At 35.8% G+C, this 22,963-nt stretch overlaps 1 protein-coding gene, 1 long non-coding RNA gene and 1 other non-coding gene across 3 annotated transcripts; 2 read left to right on the top strand and 1 right to left on the bottom strand.

Annotated features, from left to right (window-relative positions):
• Positions 1-662: 662 nt before the first annotated feature.
• TRNAW-CCA (transfer RNA tryptophan (anticodon CCA)) lies at positions 663-734 on the bottom strand. Its single transcript has one exon. It is a non-coding gene; the product is annotated as a tRNA-Trp (tRNA).
• A 467-nt stretch (positions 735-1,201) lies between these two features.
• LOC104098112 (protein MIZU-KUSSEI 1-like) lies at positions 1,202-3,478 on the top strand. Its single transcript, XM_009604775.4, has 2 exons — positions 1,202-1,762; positions 2,908-3,478. Exons 1-2 carry the CDS (start codon positions 1,352-1,354, stop codon positions 3,250-3,252), a joined length of 756 nt encoding a protein of 251 aa, XP_009603070.1. The 5' UTR covers positions 1,202-1,351; the 3' UTR covers positions 3,253-3,478.
• A 3,113-nt stretch (positions 3,479-6,591) lies between these two features.
• On the top strand, positions 6,592-7,483 carry LOC104098113 (uncharacterized). Its single transcript, XR_686698.4, has 3 exons — positions 6,592-6,763; positions 6,928-6,967; positions 7,208-7,483. It is a non-coding gene; the product is annotated as an uncharacterized lncRNA (long non-coding RNA).
• The last annotated feature ends 15,480 nt before the right edge of the window (positions 7,484-22,963 follow it).

Raw genomic sequence — 22,963 nt, 5'->3', positions numbered from 1 at the left:
CTATTTTGCTACAACACAGAAAGTTCCAGCATAATATACTGGAGATTGGTGCACATGTGTATGAACTTCCAGCATAATATATGCTGCAAGTTCACATGTAAAAAATTCAAACTCCAGTATATTATGCTGGAATATTTTCCGGAATTTGAACAGTGTTTTCAATTTTGTATAATGTTACATGGTGAAGTTACTGATTTTGGAGTAAAAGTAGCACGGGTTAGCCAGTTTTCGGACTGGTTATTAAAAAATAGCTAGCGTTTGCAAAGTCATTGAAAAGTAGTCACTATTTTGCTACAACACAGAAAGTTCCAGCATAATATACTGGAGATTGGTACACATGTGTATGAACTTCCAGCATAATATATGCTGCAAGTTCACATGTAAAAAATTCAAACTCCAGTATATTATGCTGGAATATTTTCCGGAATTTGAACAGTGTTTTCATTCAGATTTATCTTTACATGAAAAGTGGCTAAATTTCGATTACTTTTAAAACTGTGACTATTTTTCAATTACTACTTATAAATCTGGCTATTTTTGAATTTAGCCGAGTCTCAGATTTTGTCCATCTATTCAGAGGAAATTTGTGGGAAAAGCGACAAAAATGTATTTGAAAAATGGGAGGAACAAAAAGAATGGATCCGATATTGAATCGGGAGGATTGAACCCGACGTGAATCGAACACGCAACCTTCTGATCTGGAGTCAGACGCGCTACCATTGCGCCACGGATCCTAGGTGATACTGCTTCAAAACAAATATTAATTGATTACAAGAATCATAATTAGATATTCCAAAGTCTATACTATTGAACTTTCCGGTAAATTTCTTCAAGAAAAATTACATAAAATACAACTTCCCTACTATAACATCTTAGAGTTATAGTCCTATCCAAATTCCAAGGAGTCGGAATTCTAATTTTTCAGAGTCCCTTTTTTTTTTTGGGGGTATGGTACTCTGTTAAATTAAGCTAGTAAATACTTATTTGTATTATGTGTTTACATCAAATTATTAATAAAGTAAATATTTATTTTAGTTTATCAATAACATGAATTTCTACCCCTTTTCATCTAAAAAGTAAATAGGTAATTATAGTACTGGTTAATTAGTTCCGCAATTTTAGGTTCCGAATACTGAGGAACTAAACTCAAGCCGAAGAAAAACAAAGGAATATCATTTCCAAACACCTACACCAAGAAACCAAAATACAATCAACCCCCTCTCCCCTCCCCCCTCCCACCCCTATCCCAATCTCCATTACATGCAAAATTCAACGTCTTTAATCTTTGTTTCTTCCTTCTCTGTGTAATTTACCTCATCCATTGCTGGTTACACTAATAACGAAACCAGCAATGGATCAGGATTCACAATCAACGCCAAGAGCTAGCTCATCATCATTATCTTCGTCGTCTTCTTCAAAAAAAACTCCACCTCCACCACCAACTCCGCAATTATCCCTTGTCGAGCCAGCTAATTCTACCAAGAAAAAAAATCGAACTAGGGTTTTTCGAGTTTTTCGAAATGTTTTTCGATCTTTCCCTATTATAACACCTGCATGCAAGCTTCCTTCGCTCCCCGGCGGCCGATTACCGGACAGTAATAGCCGTATAATTCCAGGTTCAAGAATCACCGGAACGTTGTTTGGATATCGAAAGGGACGTGTTAGTATCTCTATTCAGGAAAACCCTAGAACTCTTCCCACTGTTGTTATCGAACTCGCTTTGCAAACCAATGTTTTGCAGAAGGAAATGAATCTCGGCATGGTAAGGCTTGTTTTTTTAATTTTTTCCCTGCTTTAAAAGATAATACTCCCTTCCTCCTATTTTATGTGAAGGGATTCGGCCCTAATTTATTATGTGAATTTGACTATAGGTTCTTCACCTTATCCATACGTTTTTAAATAATCAAAGAGGGTTTGCCATTTGTTCAGGAACCTTTTTACATTCCTTAATATGGTACATAAAAGTTTTTGAAATAAAAATTTCCTATTTGAAAATAACATAAAAAGTACAAGTTAAAATAGTTACTAATATATATTTAAGAAAGTTTGATAAAATTATAGTCAAATAAAAAACTGTTTGACTCCCCGAATAATAATAGTATCAGATAAAATGGGATAATTGTTTTTATATAATATCTGCATCATATTATATAAAGGGGCTCTTGTATCCTATATTTTGTCTCTTTTAAGTTTTTTATATAAGAGTTTAAATTATATACTCTGATCGACAGTGTGAGAAATTTTTCACACTAGCAGATCATTTAAGATAAATTTACTCGTAAGCCTCCTTAAAATGTAAAATTTGCAATCTTGAAAATAAAATATATATTACGTGCTGATATAAAGGTGACCTAACAGTGCAAGACACTCTATATAACTTAAACCCTTTACATGATATTCTTCGAAAAGAGGACGATGAATCATACAACAAAACATCTTCAAAAGTATTAGCCTTTAAGTTTCGTTTAGCTAAACAATTTGCAACTTGATTTCCTTCCCTATATGTGCGGTACCTGCAGTCAGTTAAAATGTGAAAGTACTGACCTGCACTAGTTTGGGCCAAAGGTACGACAATTTATAGTTTAATGCAGTCGTTATAAGTCCTTGTTTTAGATCTAATAACACCGCTTACAAAGTTGATACCTTTCTTATGCTTCTTGTAAGCCCATATATAAGCCATTCTCCCTTAGTGTTTGTTTCAACGGCGGAGCCATCTTATAGCAAGGGTGTCAACTAACAACCCTTCGTGGACAAAATACATTGTATAAGTAGCGCAATTTTTTTAATATGCATATATATACTATAGGTTGATTCTCCTCGATTTTTTGTATATATATATATTTTGGCAATTTGAATCTGTCGCGGAGTGTTTCTGATGACACCACCTATATACATTTCCTTGTTTAGGTCAGGATTGCTTTAGAATGCGAAAAAAGAGACAAAAAGGAGAAGATAAATCTTCTTGAAGAGCCATTATGGAGCATGTATTGTAATGGCAAAAAAAGTGGCTATGGTGTGAAAAGAGAAGCTACAGAAGAAGATCTCAATGTAATGGAGATTCTCAAGCCGGTATCCATGGGCGCCGGCGTGTTGCCCGGAAAATCTGACGTGGAAGGACCGGACGGCGAGATGACGTATATGAGGGCACATTTTGAACGTGTGGTTAAATCAAAAGATGCTGAAACACTATACATGTTGAGCCCAGATGCAAATGATGGACCTGAATTGAGTATTTTCTTTGTAAGGATATGATCGATCTTAGTTATTATACAATGATTGGGTCTTTAATTATTAGTTTAAACTTAATTGGAACCCTCTAAAAATGATTAGTGAGGGTAATTTACTACTCATATATGTGGATATAATCAATTACTTACATTATTGTAGGTCTTTAATTATTAGTCATTTGACTATCATACATTCTCAACTGTCAGCATTATTTGTTCAACATTAATCTTCTAAGATCGTACGTTAAATACTTTATTGATTACGTATATGTAAAGCACGATTCATTTTCAACATTTTTTTAAAGATCAATAGAAACTGAAGCGAGAGACTGCAACCAGTCAGTGGCACAATAGGCCGAAACAGAATAAGGGGTGAAAAAAATCACAAATAGCCCTCTTTATAATTGTTAATTGAAAAATAGTCACAATTCAAAAAAAATTAAAATTTAATCATTTTTTCATGTAAAGATAAAATCTGACAACACTCTTAAAAAATCCGAAAAAGTTTCAGCATAATATGCTGGAACTTTCCGTATTTCAGCTAGGATATTTTTGTCCAAATTTTATCTCCGCATAAAATAGTGGTTATTTTCTAATGACTTTGCAAATGTTGAATTTTTTTTGCGATTATCAATCCGAAAACTGGCTAGCCCATGCTATTTTTTTGAATAAGGTTGAATCAGGTCTATTTAGCCCAACCTAGACTGAGGCCATCTCGTCCCCGTTAAAACCCAAACCCAAGAGTTTATAAACAAAGAAGGGCAAGTTACAAACTTGGCCAGTTCGCCATAAATAATTATATTTGAGCAAATATCATTTATAGTCACTCGGGCCAAACCTATAACATCCAGTAGTCCAAAATTACAATACATATTTTATAGCCCAAAAGTAATTCTAGTGGCTAGCCCAAAAATACTGCTTTCTGCTCTTCCAATTGAAGCTCCAGCTCCCTTTCCAGTACTGCTCTCTCTTCCTCCCCCTCCGCCATTTCTCGAAATTAGACCTACCTTCGTCAGGCGATTCAATTATATAAATTTATCCGATAAAGAATGAATTAGACCTTCTTGTAATTTTCTACAACGAAATTAAATAAGATAGTGTCTAAAACATCTTTGCTCAACTTTGTCTTAATGCTACAAAGTCACGAAATTATTTTTCATGACAAAAATTTGTTTAGTTTTTTTTTTTTATTGCAAAAAATTATTTAGTGCATTTCAATGTGATTCTTAGGTAAATTTGTTACTTTTACATTATAAAAAATAATTTAATAATATATTTTAAAATTTTAATACGGTACTAAAACACTTATTTTTGGGGTAATTTGATTAAATGACCTTGCAATTTTACAAAGAAAGGATATGCCAACTGTAAATGGATGTTTAGATGGCTGCATAATAATGTATGTCTTAAGCTCACTTTTTTTTTGGGTTAAAACTGTAAAGTATTATCATAGACAATCAAATATTTACAACTAAAGAGCACCGTAGAGAATTTAACCACCTTCTAAGAAGGGTGTTAACATCTCCGAAGCCTCAAACGGGAAGAAACACGTATTTCCAGGAATTCAAGGGCCGTTGATTTTGTTTTAAAAGTGAAAAAGAAAAATCGTTGGCTAAAGAGAGAGGGACAACCACCTTTTGAATAAAAATCCCAAGCTCTCTGTTATTGCCTCATTTTTTTTTTCTGGGCTAATTTTCTTTGCTAGGGATCCTTTGGTTTTCACCAAATAAATTTCCATTTCCACATGTATGTCATTAGTTGATTTTGAAGGGAATCATAATTTCAGGCCCACCATTAGTATATATTTACATGGATATTTATGTATTTCTTTCGGTGAAAATAGATTTGAATATTGGTATATTACAATATATATATAAAATAGACTGTCATTATACAAAAATTATACAAAATAGACTGTCACTATACAATTTATATATAATAGACTGTCACTATATAAAAGTTATACAAAATAGACTGTCAATATATACAATTTATATACAATAGACTGTCACTATACAAAACATATACAAAAATAAATTGTCATTATACAAAAAATATACTAAATAGAATGTCACTATACAAAATTTATACAAAATAGGCTGTCACTATATAAAAATATACTAAATAGACTGTCACTATATAATTTATATACAATAGACTGTCACTATACAAAATATATACAAAATAGACGGTCACTATACAAAATATATACTAAATAGACTATTACTATACAAAAAATATATAAAATAGACTGTCAATATACAATAAATATATAAAACAGACTGTCACTATATAAAAAATATACAAAATAGATATTTCGGGCTATTAGATGCAATAAGTTTGGGTCGAAGGGCCATTTCTTGTCAGTGGAAAAAAATATGGGCTATTAAAATTTTGAGGGAATATAGAGGGTAGTTTTCTCATTATATTTGCTAGTCAAATATATATATATATATATATATATATATATATATATATATATATATATATATATATATATATATATTAAAGTTTGTCCCAAAAAGAATATCATACTTTCTTATTTAGTAATAATTTAACTTTAAACTTCTTACTTTACCCTTAATGAGATTATTTATAGCCCCACAAATATTTATGACTTGTTTTAAATTATAAATTTTAAAATTTTTTATTTTTTTCTTAAATTTCGTGTCAAATCAAATATCGCCACATAATTTAAGGCGGAAAGTGTAATATTATGAAAGTTCGCTGGTTAAGTGGATGCAGATAACGTTGGACTGCAGTATTTTACATATCCATGTATTGGTAAAATTGTTTTAGGAAATTTAGTTGCTCTCTAGGTTTGTCCAAAAATATCTTTTACGTACATACTTATGTACTGGATACGCAGCTTAAAGTAATTTTTCTATGAATAATCAAAATCATATGAAATATCTAACAGACAACTAATAGTGGTAATCAGCTAGCAAATAATCAATTTGCATTAGATAAATAACTTAAAATTGAGTCGGTATCCAAGTTGGAAACTTTTTTATTCCCAAATACTAAAAAGTTTAATTACCATCCTATCTTCTTCTTATTATGCTGGGACATTATCCTCTATTGTCTTTTGAGTAGTTTCATATATATACGACAAATAATCAAAAGCTGAAATTATTACACAGGTTTTTTATTTGGACTGAGTCATCATTGATTAATATAATCAAAGTTTTGGGAAATGATTTAGCTTATATCATTGGACCCCGTTAACCTCATTATTAAAATCCTGGATATATATGAAAACGATTATATTTGTCATATTTTAAAAATCATTATAATTATTTTTTTCTTTAAACCCTTAGGATCAAAAGTTTGACGGAAGTACGGGTGGAGCACTTCACTTATGTGCTCCGCAACCTTTAAAACATGGATCCGCCTTTGGACCGAGTAATATTGTTTATATAAAGCTCAACGTCTGACCCATTGAAAGAAACCAAGAGAATCAATGGCGACTTTCTTCCAAGATATCAAGAATAAATTTGTGGATCTGATTAAATTCCTTATTTACTGTGGTAAAGGTATCACCTCTTCTTGTCTACGTATTTTTTTTCTTCTTTTTCATCTTCATCTACAGTCTCGTGCACACTTGCATACATCTGTGTCTTCAGTAAGAACTAAACCCTTTATCTTAAAGAAGTTCATGAATATTTTTGAAAACTTTGATCATGATATTATTCTCCAGGAAATGATGAGCATGAAAAACCAAAGTTGGAAAGGAGGAGGTAACTTTTTTTTCGAATTTTCAGTTAATTTACACAACTTATATATAATTATATATGTATTTGGCAATGTCATTGCTAGTCAAAGGCAGATCTAGAGGGTTAATTACATGTTCACCTGAATCTATTAGTTTAATTTTGCCTAGATTTTGTGTGTATATATATATATTTTTTTTTTTTCTTTTCTACGTATTGTTTACTCCTATGATTTAAGGATAGTGATTATTTTTGAAAATATAACAGGGAAGAGATGAAGAAGAGAAAGGAGCTGTATTAAGGCCAGAACAAAGATCAAGAGGTCCAAGACCTCCAAGAAAACCTAAACCTCCCCGTTTTCAGACAGGCAGTTCTGATGTCTAGCCCAGAAAAAGGGAAAAAAAGGAATGTAATGTGGTTACTACACTTCAATAATCTTTAGCAATTCTGATTTTTAGCACCTAAAAAAAAAAAATGACTTTTTGAAGCACTCTTTTTTAATGTAATTAATAGTTGATGAGTGAGATTTGCTCTAATGGTGAAGTTCCTCTACTACCATAGTAATGTAGTTACTAAGGGTGTGCATGGATCGGGTTGGTTCGATTTTTTTTAAAAACAAACCAAGCCAACTATATCGGTTTGGATTTGTTCGATTTTATCGGGTTTTTTTTTTATTGCATAAATATTATTTCAATCTTACTTTATTAATTTTTTATAAGTAAATACATGTTTAGTACAAATTGAAAAATATTGACAAACATATGATCTATTAAAATAATGTTATGGGAGAATTTTGTTAATAACACATGATAGTTACTATTTTAGTTGTCTAACAATAATTTTTTGTTGATGTATATTTTCAAAGTTAAATAAAATTACTAATTAAATGTAAAAATCAATATGATACCTAATTAATGATATGTTATATTTAATTTTAGATTGTCGAAATACCACTTCAAATTCGAAAAAGATATAAGAATTTAATAAATCTTAATATATGAACATGGGAGAACAAAGAGATTGACGCATTTCATTAACACTTGATAAGAAAGTGATCATATAACCAATTACTTAAGGTTAATGAAAATGGACTACTTCATATTCTATTAAATATTACACCCAAAAGGGAATCCCAAATATTTCTAGAATTTTTGTAAAGAAAATTGTATATAAAGTCTTAAAAGTATATATAAAAATTATATATTTATATGTCGGTTTTGTTCGGTTTTTTTACTCAATACAATACCAAATCTAATTGGGTTTTTTAATCGATTTGGTTTGACTTTTTAGTTTGGTGCAGTTTTTCGGTTCAGTTTGTACACCCCTAAAGGTTACTACACTTCAATTAATACTCTTCTTATTATGTTAGTTAGTTGTATTTTCTTCATTTTGATTTACTTTTTGACTTCCTTTTTATTAATTTATTTGTAAAGAATAAAGAGTATTTTTTCGATTTCCATAAGACATGAATTAGGACTCCCCTTTCGGAAGGTGCAACTTTTGGGAATAAAGGGAAATGATTAACAGTATGATCAATTGGCTGTTTCGAAAGTTCTTTTATTTCCGGAGTCCTTGCCGAACAAATAAAATGACTCAATTTGAATAGTGCATTTACCAAAAACCCACTCTGATCACAATCCTATACTTATCCCCCTAAAAAATATAAAAAACTTCAAACATAGATATACCATTCCGACTAGAGTAAATTTGGGGCACACACCCTGATTTCATAAATGTAGTTAAAAAGAACTAGGACGACCTCCTAACATCTTCAACAAACTTCAAGGATGAAGTTAGGGGATGGAGTAGGGAGGTCTTTGGAAACATCCATAAACAAATGAGGCAAATCCTTGCAAGGATAAGGGAATACAAAACAGTCCAAATTACCCCACTAGCTTATTCCTACGACAATTAGAGGAATTCTTACAACATAAGTATAACGGTATCCTCAAAGTAGAACAAGATTATTGGAAACTCAAGTCTAGGGTCATGTGGATGAATGATGGTGACGCAAACACAAAGTTCTTCCACATTTCGGCCACAATACGAGAAGAACAAACAAAATTAATTTCTTCAAAGACGACATGGTAAATTGGATAGATGATCAAAAATCTATCATAACCCATATGACTAATTTCTTCCCGAACCTATTTACAACATCCCACACTAACACGACTCAATTTCCTATATAGGTCATGATGGCGTTATAACGACCCGACAGATCGTTTTATGCATTTACGCTCCTTTATACTATTTGAAGTTGAATAGTTTCATACGATGCATTATTACTTGTGTGAATTGTCGGTTTTGATTTTTAGGTATTGCGAAGTTAGTTTGGAAGAATAAAATTCAAGGTTTAAAGCTTAAGTTGAAAGGTAGACCGGATATTGATTTATATGTAAACGACTCCAGAATTGAGTTTTGATGATCCCATTAGGTCCGGATGATTATTTTGGACTTGGGCGTATGCCTGAAATTTCATTTAGATATTTCTAGAATGTTTCGACACCAATCAATGAAAGTTGGAAAATTTAAGGGTTGGAAGGTTCATGAGTTTGACCGGGAGTGGACTTTTTGATATCGGGGTCAGATTCTGATTTCAAAAGTTGGAACAGGTCCGTAATGTCATTTACGACTTGTGTGCAAAATTTGAGATCAATCGGACGTGTTTTGATAGGTTTCGACATTGAATGTGGAATTGAGAAGTTCATAAGTTCTTATGCTTGAATCGATGTGCGATTTGTGTTTTTATCTTTGTTATGTGTGATTTGAGACCTTGAGTAGGTCCATGTTATATGTAACGAGACTTGTTGGTATATTCAAATGGGGTCCCGAGTGGCTCAGGTATGTTCCGGGGCGAGTTTTGAATGAGTTTGGGCATTTCGGCACTCTAATGATGTTGTGGAACAGTAGGAGTGCGGGGGCACATTTTGGAGTGCTAAGGCAAATCCTCATGTGCGGACCTTAAAGGAAAATTTCTGACCACAGAGGTGAATTGCGGACCACAAAATTTCTCGTGCAGCCGCAGAAATCTTCTTGTGGACCGCAGAATTCCTCTTGCGCCGCAGAAAGGGGATTCTGGAGGTTCGATGGTCTCACTTCGGAAGCTTATATCTTTTAATCTACAAGGAATTTGGAGATGATTCAAAAACAAAAGTTGTAGCTCTTTGAGTCTAGTATTCGGAAAGGAAACCAATCATCATTTGGACATTTGTAGAGAAAGTTATGGTCAATTTACTGAAGTCTGGTAGTGCAGAGGATGCTGAAGTACGGCCGCACAATCTGGATTGCAACCGCAGAACCCGGAATGTGCGGACCGCACAAAACTTTTGTGGTCAGCAAAATGGGGGATTAGAGTTTTTGTACTATATGAACTAGGTTTAGAGTATTATTTCATATTTGGACTTTGGGAGCTCGGTTGTGGCGATTTTTTATAGAATTTTTAAGAAATTCACCGGGGAAAGTGATTCTAACTCGGATTTGGTTAAATGGATATATCATTGTTTTCATCATTTAATCAGTATTTTGAGATGAAAATTTGGGGGAAAATGTAGAAAATTCATAAAATGAACTTTTGGGATTTGAATGTCGATTCGAAGTTGGATTTGAGTGAAACTAGTATGGTTGGACTTGTAATTGAATTGGTTGTCGGATTTGGAGAGTTTCGTCGGATTCCGAGATGTGGTCCCCACTGCCGACTTTTCGAGTGGAGTTGAGAATTTTTGTAAATTGTTAAATTGTAACCATTGGAGTATATTTTGATTAATTTGCACGTTGTTTGACTAGTTTCGAATCATTTGGCTTGGAATTGAGGAGATATGAAGGCGTTCAGAGGTTGATACGCGCGGAATGGAATTTTTAGAGTATTGTTTAGCTTGCTCGGCATTGGATTCAGCTTGTTCAAGGTAAGTAACATCTCTAATCTTGGAGCTGAGGGTATGAACCCTGATTATATGTGTGATGTTAATTGTTTGGATGTGACGCACATGCTAGGTGATGGGTGTGTGGGCATGCACCGTAGAAATTGAGACTCAGTTGATTCCGTAGAGACGTATAGTTAATTAACTTGTATCTTTCCATGTATTTTTATGTATTAGAGAAACTGAGGTGACTCGTGTTAGAAGTCATGCTTAGGCAAATATTGGTATTATTGGGACCCACTGAGGTCATTTCTAATGTCGAATTATATGTTTAAACTGTTATTTCATACTCAATCATATTCATTCATTGCATATCATATCTCAGTTTCTGTTGTTATTTATTGATACATCATATCATTATTTTGGCCTAGTTTCATGACATTTTGAGCCCGAGAGACTGGAGAGATTGATGACTGAGTGAGGTCGAGGGCCTGATTTTGAGGTTATTGATACTATAGCATGTGAGTTGTCTGTGCAACACATGAGTTGTCCGTGCGGATTCAGATATTGGTCCTATAGCATGTGAGTTGTCCGTACGGATTTAGATATTGATACTATAGCACATGAGTTGTACGTGCGGATTATAGCGCTTGGGCTGAAGGAGCCCCTCCAGAGTTTGTACACACCCCCAGTGAGCGCATGTACCTACTGAGTGCGAGTGCAGAGTGTCGAGTGCGAGTGCCAAGTGATTGGGAGGATTGAGTGACTGGGAGGACTAAGTGAAATGATACTCTAAGAGTATGCATATGATTTTATCACTGAGTTGCATTGCATTGGCATGCACACTTGACATACATGCATAGAGATGCATTTTTTTCTCATGATGTACGATATTGCATCATTCATGACTTCTCCTACATATTGACATGTAGGCATATAGATGTATTTTCCTCATGCCATTTAAAAATGAAACATTTACTTGTTGAAAGTTATTTTGGGAAAAATCACAGTTTTTTAAGAATACTCATAAATTGGTGATTTCGGTAAAGGATTTGGGTTTTCACTGATATATTTGAAAAGCAGGACTATTTTTCTGGAACTGTGAACGAGCTGAGCATTTTATCTTTGAGCTACTTGTTTTATTAATTCCATTATGTTGTTATACACTATTGTTGGCTATTGGTGTTGGACCCCGACTTGTGTTCCAGCTCGTCACTACTTTCAACCTTAGGTTAGGTTTGTTACTTATTGAGTACATGGGGTCAGTTGTACTCATACTATATTTTTGCACATTGCGTGCAGATATTTGATGTTGATGCTACTGTACATGGCGGGAGCTGGATCTGAAGTTGTACCGGCATTCCAGTCATTGCTGCCTCTTATTCATGGTAGCTTTAGAATTTTAATCTGTTCATGTATATTTCAAACAGATGACATATTTTTTATTTCACACCAGTTTTATAAATTCTAATCTTAGAAGCTCATGATTTGTACTACTAGTCCTTGGAAAGTTTTTGTATAAAAGTGGTGTATTATCATTTCTTATCTTAATAAATCTCATTAAATTAGATAGTTGCTAATTGACTTACCTGACGGGTTGGGTTAGGTGCCATCATGACTAGGTGCATTTTGGGTCGTGACAAGGTGGTATTAGAGCCCTAGGTTCATAGGTTCTACTAGTCATGAGCAAGTGTCTAGTAGAGTCTTGCGGATCGGTATGATGGTCCATACCTATCTTCGAGAGGCTACAAGGCATTTAGGATAATTTCCCATCTTTCTTTTCTTATGGTGCATAATTGATTTAGCTTGAAACATAGATCTTTAAATTCCTTCCACGCATTCGTGTGCGCATGTGAGTGCTCAGTATCAGATGTGCATCGTCGGCTTGTGAATCCATGAATGAGGTTCGAGATGTGTATTCTGTGTTTTGGTGATGGGCCAGTATGGAGGACTTGAGGCCGGGTTTAGACCGCAACTTAGGCTCGGTAGCTTCAGTTGTGTGAACTTGTACATTTGGACTCATATGTCCGGTAGTGTCCCTATGATTGGAATTTGTGGTTTGATGAGTGGTTAAATAGCTATATGATGAGCATGATGTGACTGTGGAATATGTTCAGATAGTTTGATTGTGATGAGAAACAAAGAGGGCCATTGGGTGCTTGGTGTCTGTCTTGATTTGACGTATAGTCTCGAGTATGAATGTGTTGAAGGATATTTCATGTTGTTTAATTGTGGAGAGAAGTAGATTTTCACATCTTGTTGATAAGTTCAGCCTGGAGATTAAGTGATCGCGTAGTGATTGTGGCTGCTAAAGGGTATATCAAGATGCTAATTTTAGTCTAAGCATATGGGTTATCTCGTGTAGAGTAATCTACAGAGATGTGCTCCTTATAATGTTGAGTGGAGAGTTTCTTTTCTACCAGCGAGGTGTATGTGTTGAGATTTAGATTTGAATCTGGTTGAGAAAGTTGATGTGATTATCCAAAAGGTCATCTTTAAGTTTAATAATTATTTATATGTTCTGAGACCTTAAATAGAACTATTCATCATTCATCGACTTGCGTGCGTAGTCCGTATAATTTTTTGAAAAGTTTTTATATGAAAAATAGATTAAAATATGAAATAGAGCCTTAAAATTTAATTAAGTTGGCTTTGGTCAACATTTTGAGAAAACTGACCCGGATCAGTGTTTTGACAGCTTCGGTAGGTCCGTATCGTGATTTGGGACTTAGGCGTATGCCCGAAATTTAATTTGGAGGTCTCTAGCTCAAGTTATGGCCATTTAATGGAAACTAGTAATTTAAAGGCTAAAGAGTTTCAAAAGTTTGACCATAGATTTGACTTTTTGATATCGGGGTCGGAATCCGATTCTGGAAATTGGAATAGCTTCGTTATGTCATTTATGACTTGTGTGCCAAATTTGAAGTCATTTCGGATTTGTTTAATATGTTTTGGCACGAGTTTTGCAAATTGAAAAGTGTGAAACTCAAAAGTTCGATTCGAGGTGTGAATTGTAATTTCGATATTGTTTGATGTGATTTTATACCTCGAGTAAGTCCGTGTTATGTTACGGGACCGGTTGGTATAATTGGACGAGGTCCCGAGTGGCTCGGGTTAGTTTCAGACATGTTTTAGATCATTTTTGCAAAAATTGCCAGTTCTGGTTCTGGTGCGTCACACCTGCGAAGCTTGGAGCGCAGGTGCGAACCCACTTCTGCGACTTGAGAACCGGAATGAAACTCCACTTCTGAAGAGTAATGTTGCGCAAATTCCATTCGCTTCTGCGGTGGAAGACCGCGTCTGCGGTCAGTTCGTCGCTTCTGCGATGGCGCAGGTGCGACACTCCTTGCGTAGGTGCGGCCACTCGCTTGGCTGCTTGGCTTCGCAAATGCGGCCCTTGTCTCTCAAATGCGAGGCCGCAAATGCGGCACTTTTGCTCGCAGGTGCGAGACCGGGCAGAACATTAAGGGGTCGAAAATGGCCATTTTTCTTCATTTCGTTTGGGTTTTAAAACCTCGATATTTGGGCGATTTGAAGGAGATTTTCACGACTTTGAATTGGGTAAGTGTTCTATAACCAAAAGTGATTATATTTCATAAATCCATGTCTTTATTTATCATTTATTTCAGATTTAGATGGAAGAAATTGGAATTTTTGTAGAACTTTCCAAAAACGAAAATTTAAGATTTGAAGGTCCATTTGACATCGGAATTTGGTAATTTTTGTATGGTTGGACTCGTCTCGGAACGGGTGTTCGGATTTCATAAGTTTTTCCGCGATTCGATACGTGGTCCCCACTGTTGAGTTTTAAGATGAATTTTGAATTTTAGTCCAGAAAATTAGTAAATTCATATGGAGTTAATTCCTACGATTTGTATTGAGTATATTGAATTGTTTATGACTAGATTTGAGAATTTCATACACGAATTCGCGAGGCAAAGGGTTATGGGATTCTTGAATTTGGTTGCAAAGCGAGGTAAGTATCGTGGTTAACCTTGACTTGAGGGAGTATGACTTATTTGTCTATTTGCTACGTGATTTAATGTGTGGGTACAACGAATATGTGAGATGACGAGTACTTATGCATTGTGGTTGAGTCAAAGCATGCGGGTGAAATTTGTTTATTATGAATAATTGCATATTTAATTAAGATTTTTTTGCTTAAATTATTATTGTTTATTGGATCATTTTTCATGGGATTATTGTTAGTTTAATTATTGTTGAATATTCTGGAAGGTGAAGTCGGTATTCTGGTATTGAATTGATTGATAAGTATATATCCCCGCATTTAAATACTTTTCTAAATTTATATTATTATTTTCATGGTAAGAAAGACTGTAAAAGCACGAAGGGTGATGCCGTGCCATTTTTATTATTTATACTGTCATTGTCATGGTGAGAAAGAGTGTAAAAGCACAAAGGGTGTTGTCGTACCATTTTTGAGTGTAAAAGCACGAAGGGTGATGCCGTGTCATTTTCAGAGAGTGTAAAAGCACGAAGGGTGATGCCGTGCCAAAAGAGAGTTAAAGCACGAAGGGTGATGCCGTACCAGTTATTATTATTATTATTATTATTATTATTATTATTATTATTATTATTTATTTATCAGTTTATGAGAGGAATGAGAGTAAAAACACGAAGGGTGGTGTCGTGCCATTTTCATATTATCAGTTGCTCATTTTATTGTTGAGGAATTAATTGGGTGCTAAGTGATAATTCTCCTACTGAAATTATTATATCAACTCCCTTCGCATGTTCCCTCCCAAATTTATAAAGTGTTATTTATTGTTTTATTGTTGCTTCGTATTTGTATATACTTGTACAGGTTGTTTACGTACGTGTCCTGTCATATCCTCGTCACTACTTCATCGAGGTTAGGCTCGACACTTACGGAGTACATGGAGTCACCTGTACTCATACTATTCCCCCTGCACTTCTTGTACAGATTTTGGAGTTGGTCCCAATGGCGTATCATAAACGTGCTCGGATTCAGCTACTCAGAGGAGACTTGAGGTATAACTGCACAACGTTCGCAGTTCTGAAGTCCCCTTCTATCTTATCTTAACTGTGTATTATCTTTCAAATAACTTGAATTTTAATCAGACCTTTACTTGTATTATTCTAGTAGCTCGTGCACTTGTGACACCAGATTCATGGATGTATTTTGATGATTCAGTAGTTATGGTCTTCCGCACTTTATTTCTTGACTTCTATTTAATTTAATTTGCTTAAAAATAGTTAAGATTATTTTAACGTTGGCTTGCCTAGCAAGTGAAATGTTAGGCGCCATCACTGTCTTGAAGGTGGGAATTTCGGGCCGTGACAGTTGACTTGACTGTCAAGAGAAATAAATATGAGTTTAGCGGATGATTTAGGTATTTTATGGTTGGTGTTGCATGAGCGTGTGAAGAATTTATTTTAATCTCACTGTAGTATCATGGCTGTAATAAGGTATGGTTATTGTCAGTTATTGAATGTCATGATCTATGGCATTGAGCTAAGTGGGGGAGCATGCTGTTGACAGTTTAATTTCATGGTTATGTTAAATTTGAGTTTGGGTCTGAGGCATACTTGTGGTTCAGTTATGACTTGCAGAGGTTAAGGTCGAGGATGACTCGAATAAAGGAATTTATGGATATGTGTTGTGTTACACTTCATGTGTATATGGTAATCATAGATTGAGTTGAGTTGTTATTCGTGACGAATGTAGTGTACACAGTGTATGAATTTTCTCGTCTGTTTTAAGACAGGGTTACTTCTTTGGGGTGTTGTTGTGCTAATTGAGCATAAGCACTTCGGCCCATTCGGGCGGTGCAATTTGGAATTGAGCAAAGTGGGTGACTCTCGAGAAAGTTCTAATGGGTTCGAGATTTATATACAACAATTGGGAATCTTTTTTCCGGACTTGTGCGTGGATAGAATATGATATTTGCATTTGATGGTGCCGGAACTTGTGGTAATTCTGTATGGCTATGGATTGTACATTCCAGTATAAGAAAGGTAAAATAATAATTTTAATTCACATAAGGTACTTTCAAAGTGGGCGTTTTGGTTGTGGTACTTCTGGGGGTGCTTAAGAAGAATACAGTGTCTTATGGGCCTTAGGGCGGTATCGTTTTATATTCGGATGTCTTGTAGTGAGCTTTGGGTAAGGATCATAGTGTTCTAGCAAGCAGAAGTATCAACTTGAGGGTAATTCAGAAGAAACTCGAAGAAAATAGGACAATTGGGTAGTAGGCTAGACCAATTTGGTAATGGTATGCTCGGTTCTTTTGGGTAATTATGATGTGGTGAGGCTCTACAAATGTTTTGGTGGCAATATTCTTGGGTTTGGTAACCTGCACAGCTTGGTCGAGTTAGAGGAAGTTAGTTCTAATAGTTGATTATGTGCAAATGAATTTCAAAGTGTTCTTGATGGTTTCTATCATAGTTTGAGATGGATATTTTCTACCGACGTGAGGAACATGTTGGGTATTGTGATTTCCACATGGATGGGAGTAAATGGTAGGTTTCTAACTAACTGAGTATGTAATTTGCTGGTGACTCAGAATTGATAATGAGATTCTTGTGCTTGTCACATGATGGCATGATAGATGTGGTGTGTTGTGCAGGATTAAGATTTACATGTACAAGGTGGCAGTTCATTCTTGAAGGGAAGGTCACGAATTCAGGACAAAATGGTCAGTTTCAGATATTTAGATGAATGTTATAACTGCTCGGTAATCCTTGAGAAGGGTGCGCACTACAAAAGGCGCATTATGTTTTGACTTACAGATGTTCATCTGTATTGCAGTACTCACCTGGTTGATATATAGCTGATATTCCAATTATTGCTATGTGGCACAAAGGAATTATGGAAGTATTCCTCGTAGGATGATCGTGCATGAAAGATGTGTTAGTCATTCGAGTGCTGGAGTTGGGATCGGTTACGGTGATTCAAGTGTTCTATGAATTTGGAGATTAGGAGTTCTCAGAAGCATATTGTTTCAGGGTTGCAGCCTGCTTGAGGTGAGCATTTTATTTAAACTCAGTGGAGGCACTAGTTGCGTTAAGTATTTGCGATAGCTACGCGCTATGAGTGCGCACATGTATGTGGTTTGAGCCTATGTGCGAGCACCGAGTCAATTATCCATGCAGTTGATGTTAATGTGAGCTCTAGGAGAGCTGGTTACCGTTATTAGATTCGTGCGTCTTAGTTCTAATATATATGATGATCTCATAGGATTGCGGTTGGGGTGGTTCTTGTTGAACTTGCAAAATGGTTCTCTTCTTTGAGACATTTTCCATTTTTGGGTACACGGATTGTGCAGTTTGTGGCTTGAGTTATATTTGTGTGGCGTGTACGTGGAATAGTTGTGTTTGATAATATAAGGTCATCGGATCTAGAATGTGTACTATCGGATTTGATTACGGTATATTAGGGAGGATGATATAGAAAGTTGGCTTAAAAAGTGATTATGGTTCTGGTTGGGACGAGAGAGCTCCATGACTAGTTGATCTGATAAGTAGTTATGAGATTCCATGTGTTTCTTTCATTATCAGCAGTGTACGAAGGTTTGGGAACAAAGTTTTGTTTGATATGGGGTTTAATAATAGTACCAGGTTAGTTTTGAGTAGTTACTGTGATCAGAAATGGTGTTGCGAGTATGTGAGTTGTGTAGTATGTTATATGATTATATCTGGGGTTATGGTTATGGCTTGATATAGCTTGTTTAAACTTATATAGTGTGTAGATTTGAGACTCGGGTCTTGTAAGAAATTCTGGATGTTTGAAATTGGGTTCTAAGTTTTATGGACTAAGGTTAAAGTAATTATATTACGTTGTGTTTTCAGGCCTATATAGAATAGGGTGGAGTGGTATCACCCCCTGGTATGTGCGTGGTAAGGTGGCATAGAGATTTGAAGGTTTAGGTACAATTCCTGGCACGTTCGAGGATGAACGTATGTATAAGTGGGGGAGAAAGTAACGACCCGACCGGTCATTTTGGGAATTTAAGCTCTTTTATACTATTTGAAGTCTTGAATAGCTTCATACGATGTATTATGACTTGTGTGAATTGTCGGTTTGATTATCAGGTATTTCGAAGTTAGTTTGGAAGAATGAAATTCAAGGTTTAAAGCTCAAGTTAAAAGGTTGATCGGATATTGACTTATATATAAATGACTTCGAAATTGAGTTTTGATGATCTCGTTAGGTCCAGATGGTGATTTTGGACTTGGGCGTATTCCTGAAATTTTATTTGGATATTTCTAGAATGTTTCGACACCAATCGACAAAAGTTGGAAATTTGAAGGTTTGGAAGGTTCATAAGTTTGATCGGGAGTGGACTTTTTGATATCGGGGTCAGATTGCGATTCCGGAAGTTGGAACAGGTCCGTAACGTCATTTAGGCCTTGTGTGCAAAATTTGAGGTCAATCAGATGTATTTTGATAGGTTTCAGCATCGAATGTGGAATTAAGAAGTTCATAAGTTCTTATGCGTGAATCGATGTGCAATTCCTGTTTTTATCTTTGTTAGGTATGATTTGAGACCTAGAGCAGGTCCGTGTTATGTTAAGGGACTTGTTGGTATATTCAGATGGGGTCCCGAGTGGCTCGAGTATGTTTCGGGGCGAGTTTTGAACGAGTTTGGGCATTTTGGCACTCTGATGATGTTCTGGGAACAGTAGGAGTGGGGTTGGGGGGTTGGGGGGGGGGTTGGGGGGGCATTTTGGAGTGCTGAGGCAAATCCTCATGTGCGGACCTTAAAGAAAAATTGCGGACCAAATAGTAGAATTGCGGACCGCAGAATTTCTCTTACGGCCGTAGAAATCCTCTTGCGGACGACAGAATTCCTCTTGCGCCCGTTGAAAGGGGATTCTCCAGGACTTCAGAAGCTTATATCTTTTAATCTACAAGGAATTTGGAGATGATTCAAAAACAAAAGTTGTTGCTCTTTGAGTCTAATTTTCGGGAAGGAAACCAATCATCATTTGGACATTGGCAGAGAAAGTTATGGTCAATTTACTGAAGCCTGGTAGTGCAGAGGCTGCTGAAGTGCGGCCGCACAATCTGGATTGCGACCACAAAACCCGGAATGTGCGGACCGCACAAAACCTTTACGGTTAGCAAAATGGGGGATTAGATGTTTTGTACTATATGAACGAGGGTTAGAGTATTATTTCATATTTGGACTTTGGGAGCTCAGTTGTGGCAATTTTTCGTGTAATTTTCAAGAAATTCATCGGGGAAAGTGATTCTAACTCGGATTTGGTTAAGTGAATATACCATTGTTTTCATCATTTAATCAGTATTTTGAGATGAAAATTTAGGGAAAATTATAGAAAATTCATAAAACGAACTTTTGAGATTTGAATGTCGATTCGAAGTTGGATTTGAGTGAAACTAGTATGGTTGAACTCGTTATTGAATGGGTTGTGCAATTTTGTGAGTTTTGTCGGATTCCGAGACGTGGCCCCCACTGCCGACTTTTCGAGCGGAGTTGGGAATTTTTATAAATTGTTAAATTGTAACCATTGGAGTATATTTTGATTAATTTGCACATTGTTTGACTAGTTTTGAATCATTTGGCTTGGAATTGAGAAGATATGAAGGAATTCTGAGGTTGATACGTGCGGAATGGAATTTACAGAGTATTGTTTAGCTTGCTCGGCATTGGATTCGACTAGTTCGAGGTAAGTAACATCTCTAATCTTGCAGCTGAGGGTATGAACCCTGATTATAAGTGTTATGTGAATTGTTTGGACGTGACACACATGTTAGGTGATGGGCGTGTGGGCGTGCACCGTAGAAATTGAGACTCGGTTGATTCCGTACAGATGTATAGTCAATTAACTTGTTTCTTTCCATGTATTTTTATGTGTTAGAGAGACTTATCTATGACTCATGTTAAAAATCATGCCTAGGCAAATGTTGGTATTATTGGGACCCACTAAGGTCATTTATGCTGTCAAATTATATGTTTAAACTGCAATTTCATACTCAGTCATATTCATTCATTACATATCATATCTCAGTCTCTGTTGTTATTTATTGATACATCATATCATCATTTTGGGCTAATTTCATGACATTATGAGCTAGAGAGACTGGAGAGATTGATGACTGAGTGAGGCCGCTGCTTGATTTTGAGGTTATTGATACTATAGCATGTGAGTTGTCCGTGCGGATCCAGATATTGAAACTATAGCACATGAGTTGTCTGTGTAGCACCTGAGTTATCCGTGTGGATCCAGATATTGATACTATAGCATGAGTTATCGGTGTATCACGTAAGTTATCCGTCCGGATCCAGATATTGATACTATAGCACGTGAGTTGTCCGTGCTGATTATAGCGCTTGGGGTGAAGGAGCCCTTCCGGAGTCTGTTCACACCCTTAGTGAGCGTAGGTACCTACTGAGTGCGAGTGCTGAGTGCCGAGGGATTGGGAGTATTGAGTGACTGGGAGGACTGAGTGAAATGATATTCTAAGAGTATGCATATGGTTTTATCACTAAGTTGCATCACAATGACATACACACTTGACATACATGCATAGAGATGCATTTTCCTCATGCTGTACGATATTGCGCCATTCATGACTTCTCCTACATATTGACATGTAGGCATAAAGATGTATTTTTCTCATGCCATTTATAAATGAAACATTTACCTATTGATAGTTTTTGTTTTGGGAAAAATCATACTTTTTCAAACTTACTCATAAATTGGTGATTTCGGTAAAGGATTTGGTTTTTCACTGATATATTTGAAAAGGAGGACTATTTTTCTGGAACTGCGAACGAGCTACTTCTTTTATTACTTCCATTATGTTGTTATGAATTGTTGTTGGCTATTAGTGTTGGTCCCCAACCTGTGTTCCAGCTCGTTACCACTTTCAACCTAAGGTTAGGTTTGTTACTTATCGAGTACATGGGGTCGGTTGTACTCATACTACATTCTTGCACATTTCATGCAGATTTTTGATGTTGATGCTACTGTACACAGTGTGAGCTGGATCTGAAGTTGTATAGACGTTCCAGTTATTGCTGCCTTTTGTTCGTGGTAGCTTTAGAATTTTAATCTGTTCATGTATATTTCTAACAGATGACATATTTTTATTTCACACCAGTTTTGTAAATTCTAATCTTAGAAGCTCATGATTTGTACTACCAGTGCTTGAGAAAGTTTTGTATGAAAATGGTGTATTATCATTTCTTATCTTAATAAATCTCATTAAATTAGATAATTACTAATTGACTTACCAGATGAGTTGGGTTAGGTGCCATCACGGCTAGGTCGATTTTGGGTTGTGACAAGGTGGTATCAGAGCCCTAGGTTTATAAGTTCTACAAGTCATGAGCAAGTGCCTAGTAGAGTCTTGCGGATCGGTATGATGATGTCCATATCTATCTTCGAGAGGATACAAGGCATTTATGATAATTTCCCATCTTTCTTTCCTTATCGTGCGAAATTAATTCAGCTTGAAACATAACTCTTTGAATTCCTTCCATGCATTCGTGTGCGCATGTGAGCGCTCGGTATCAGATGTGCATCGCCGTCTTGTGAATCCATGAACGAGGTTCGAGATTTGTATTCTGTGTTTTGGTGATGGGCCAATATGGAGGACTTAAGGACGGGTTTAGACCGCAGCTTAGACTCGATAGCTTCAATTATGTGAACTTGTACATTTGGACTCAAATGTCTGGTAGTGTCCATATGAGTGGAATTTGTGGCTTGATGAGCGGTTGAATAGCTATATGATGAGCATGATGTGACTACGAAATGTGTTCAGATGGTTTGATTGTGCTGAGAATAGTTTGATTAAGATGTAAAAAAACAAAGAGGGCCATTGGGTGCTTGGTTCTGTCTTGATTTGACGTATAGTCTCGAGTATGAATGTGTTGAAGGATCTTCATGTTGTTTAATTGTGGAGCGACATTGATTTTCACGTCTTGTTGATGAGTTCGGACTTAGGGAGATTAAGTGATCGCGTAGTGATTGTGGTTGCGAAAGGGTATATCAAGATGCCAATTTTAGGCTAAGCATGTGGGTTATCTCGTGCGGAGTAATCTACAAAAGTGTGCTCCTTATAATGTTGAGTGGAGAGTTTATTTTCTACCAACGGGGTGTATGTGTTGAGATTTGAATTTGAATCTGGTTGATAAAGTTGACTTGACTG

The sequence above is a fragment of the Nicotiana tomentosiformis genome, chromosome 5 (genome assembly GCF_000390325.3).
Source record: "Nicotiana tomentosiformis chromosome 5, ASM39032v3, whole genome shotgun sequence".
NCBI classification, from domain to species: Eukaryota; Viridiplantae; Streptophyta; class Magnoliopsida; order Solanales; family Solanaceae; genus Nicotiana; species Nicotiana tomentosiformis.
This window is presented reverse-complemented; position numbering and strand designations above follow the sequence as displayed.

Coding starts and splice junctions, on each gene's coding strand:
- LOC104098112 (XM_009604775.4), top strand. CDS start 1,352: ATGGATCAGGATTCACAATCAACGCCAAGAGCTAGCTCATCATCATTA. Junction 1,763..2,907: donor AGGAAATGAATCTCGGCATG/GTAAGGCTTGTT, acceptor TTCCTTGTTTAG/GTCAGGATTGCTTTAGAATG.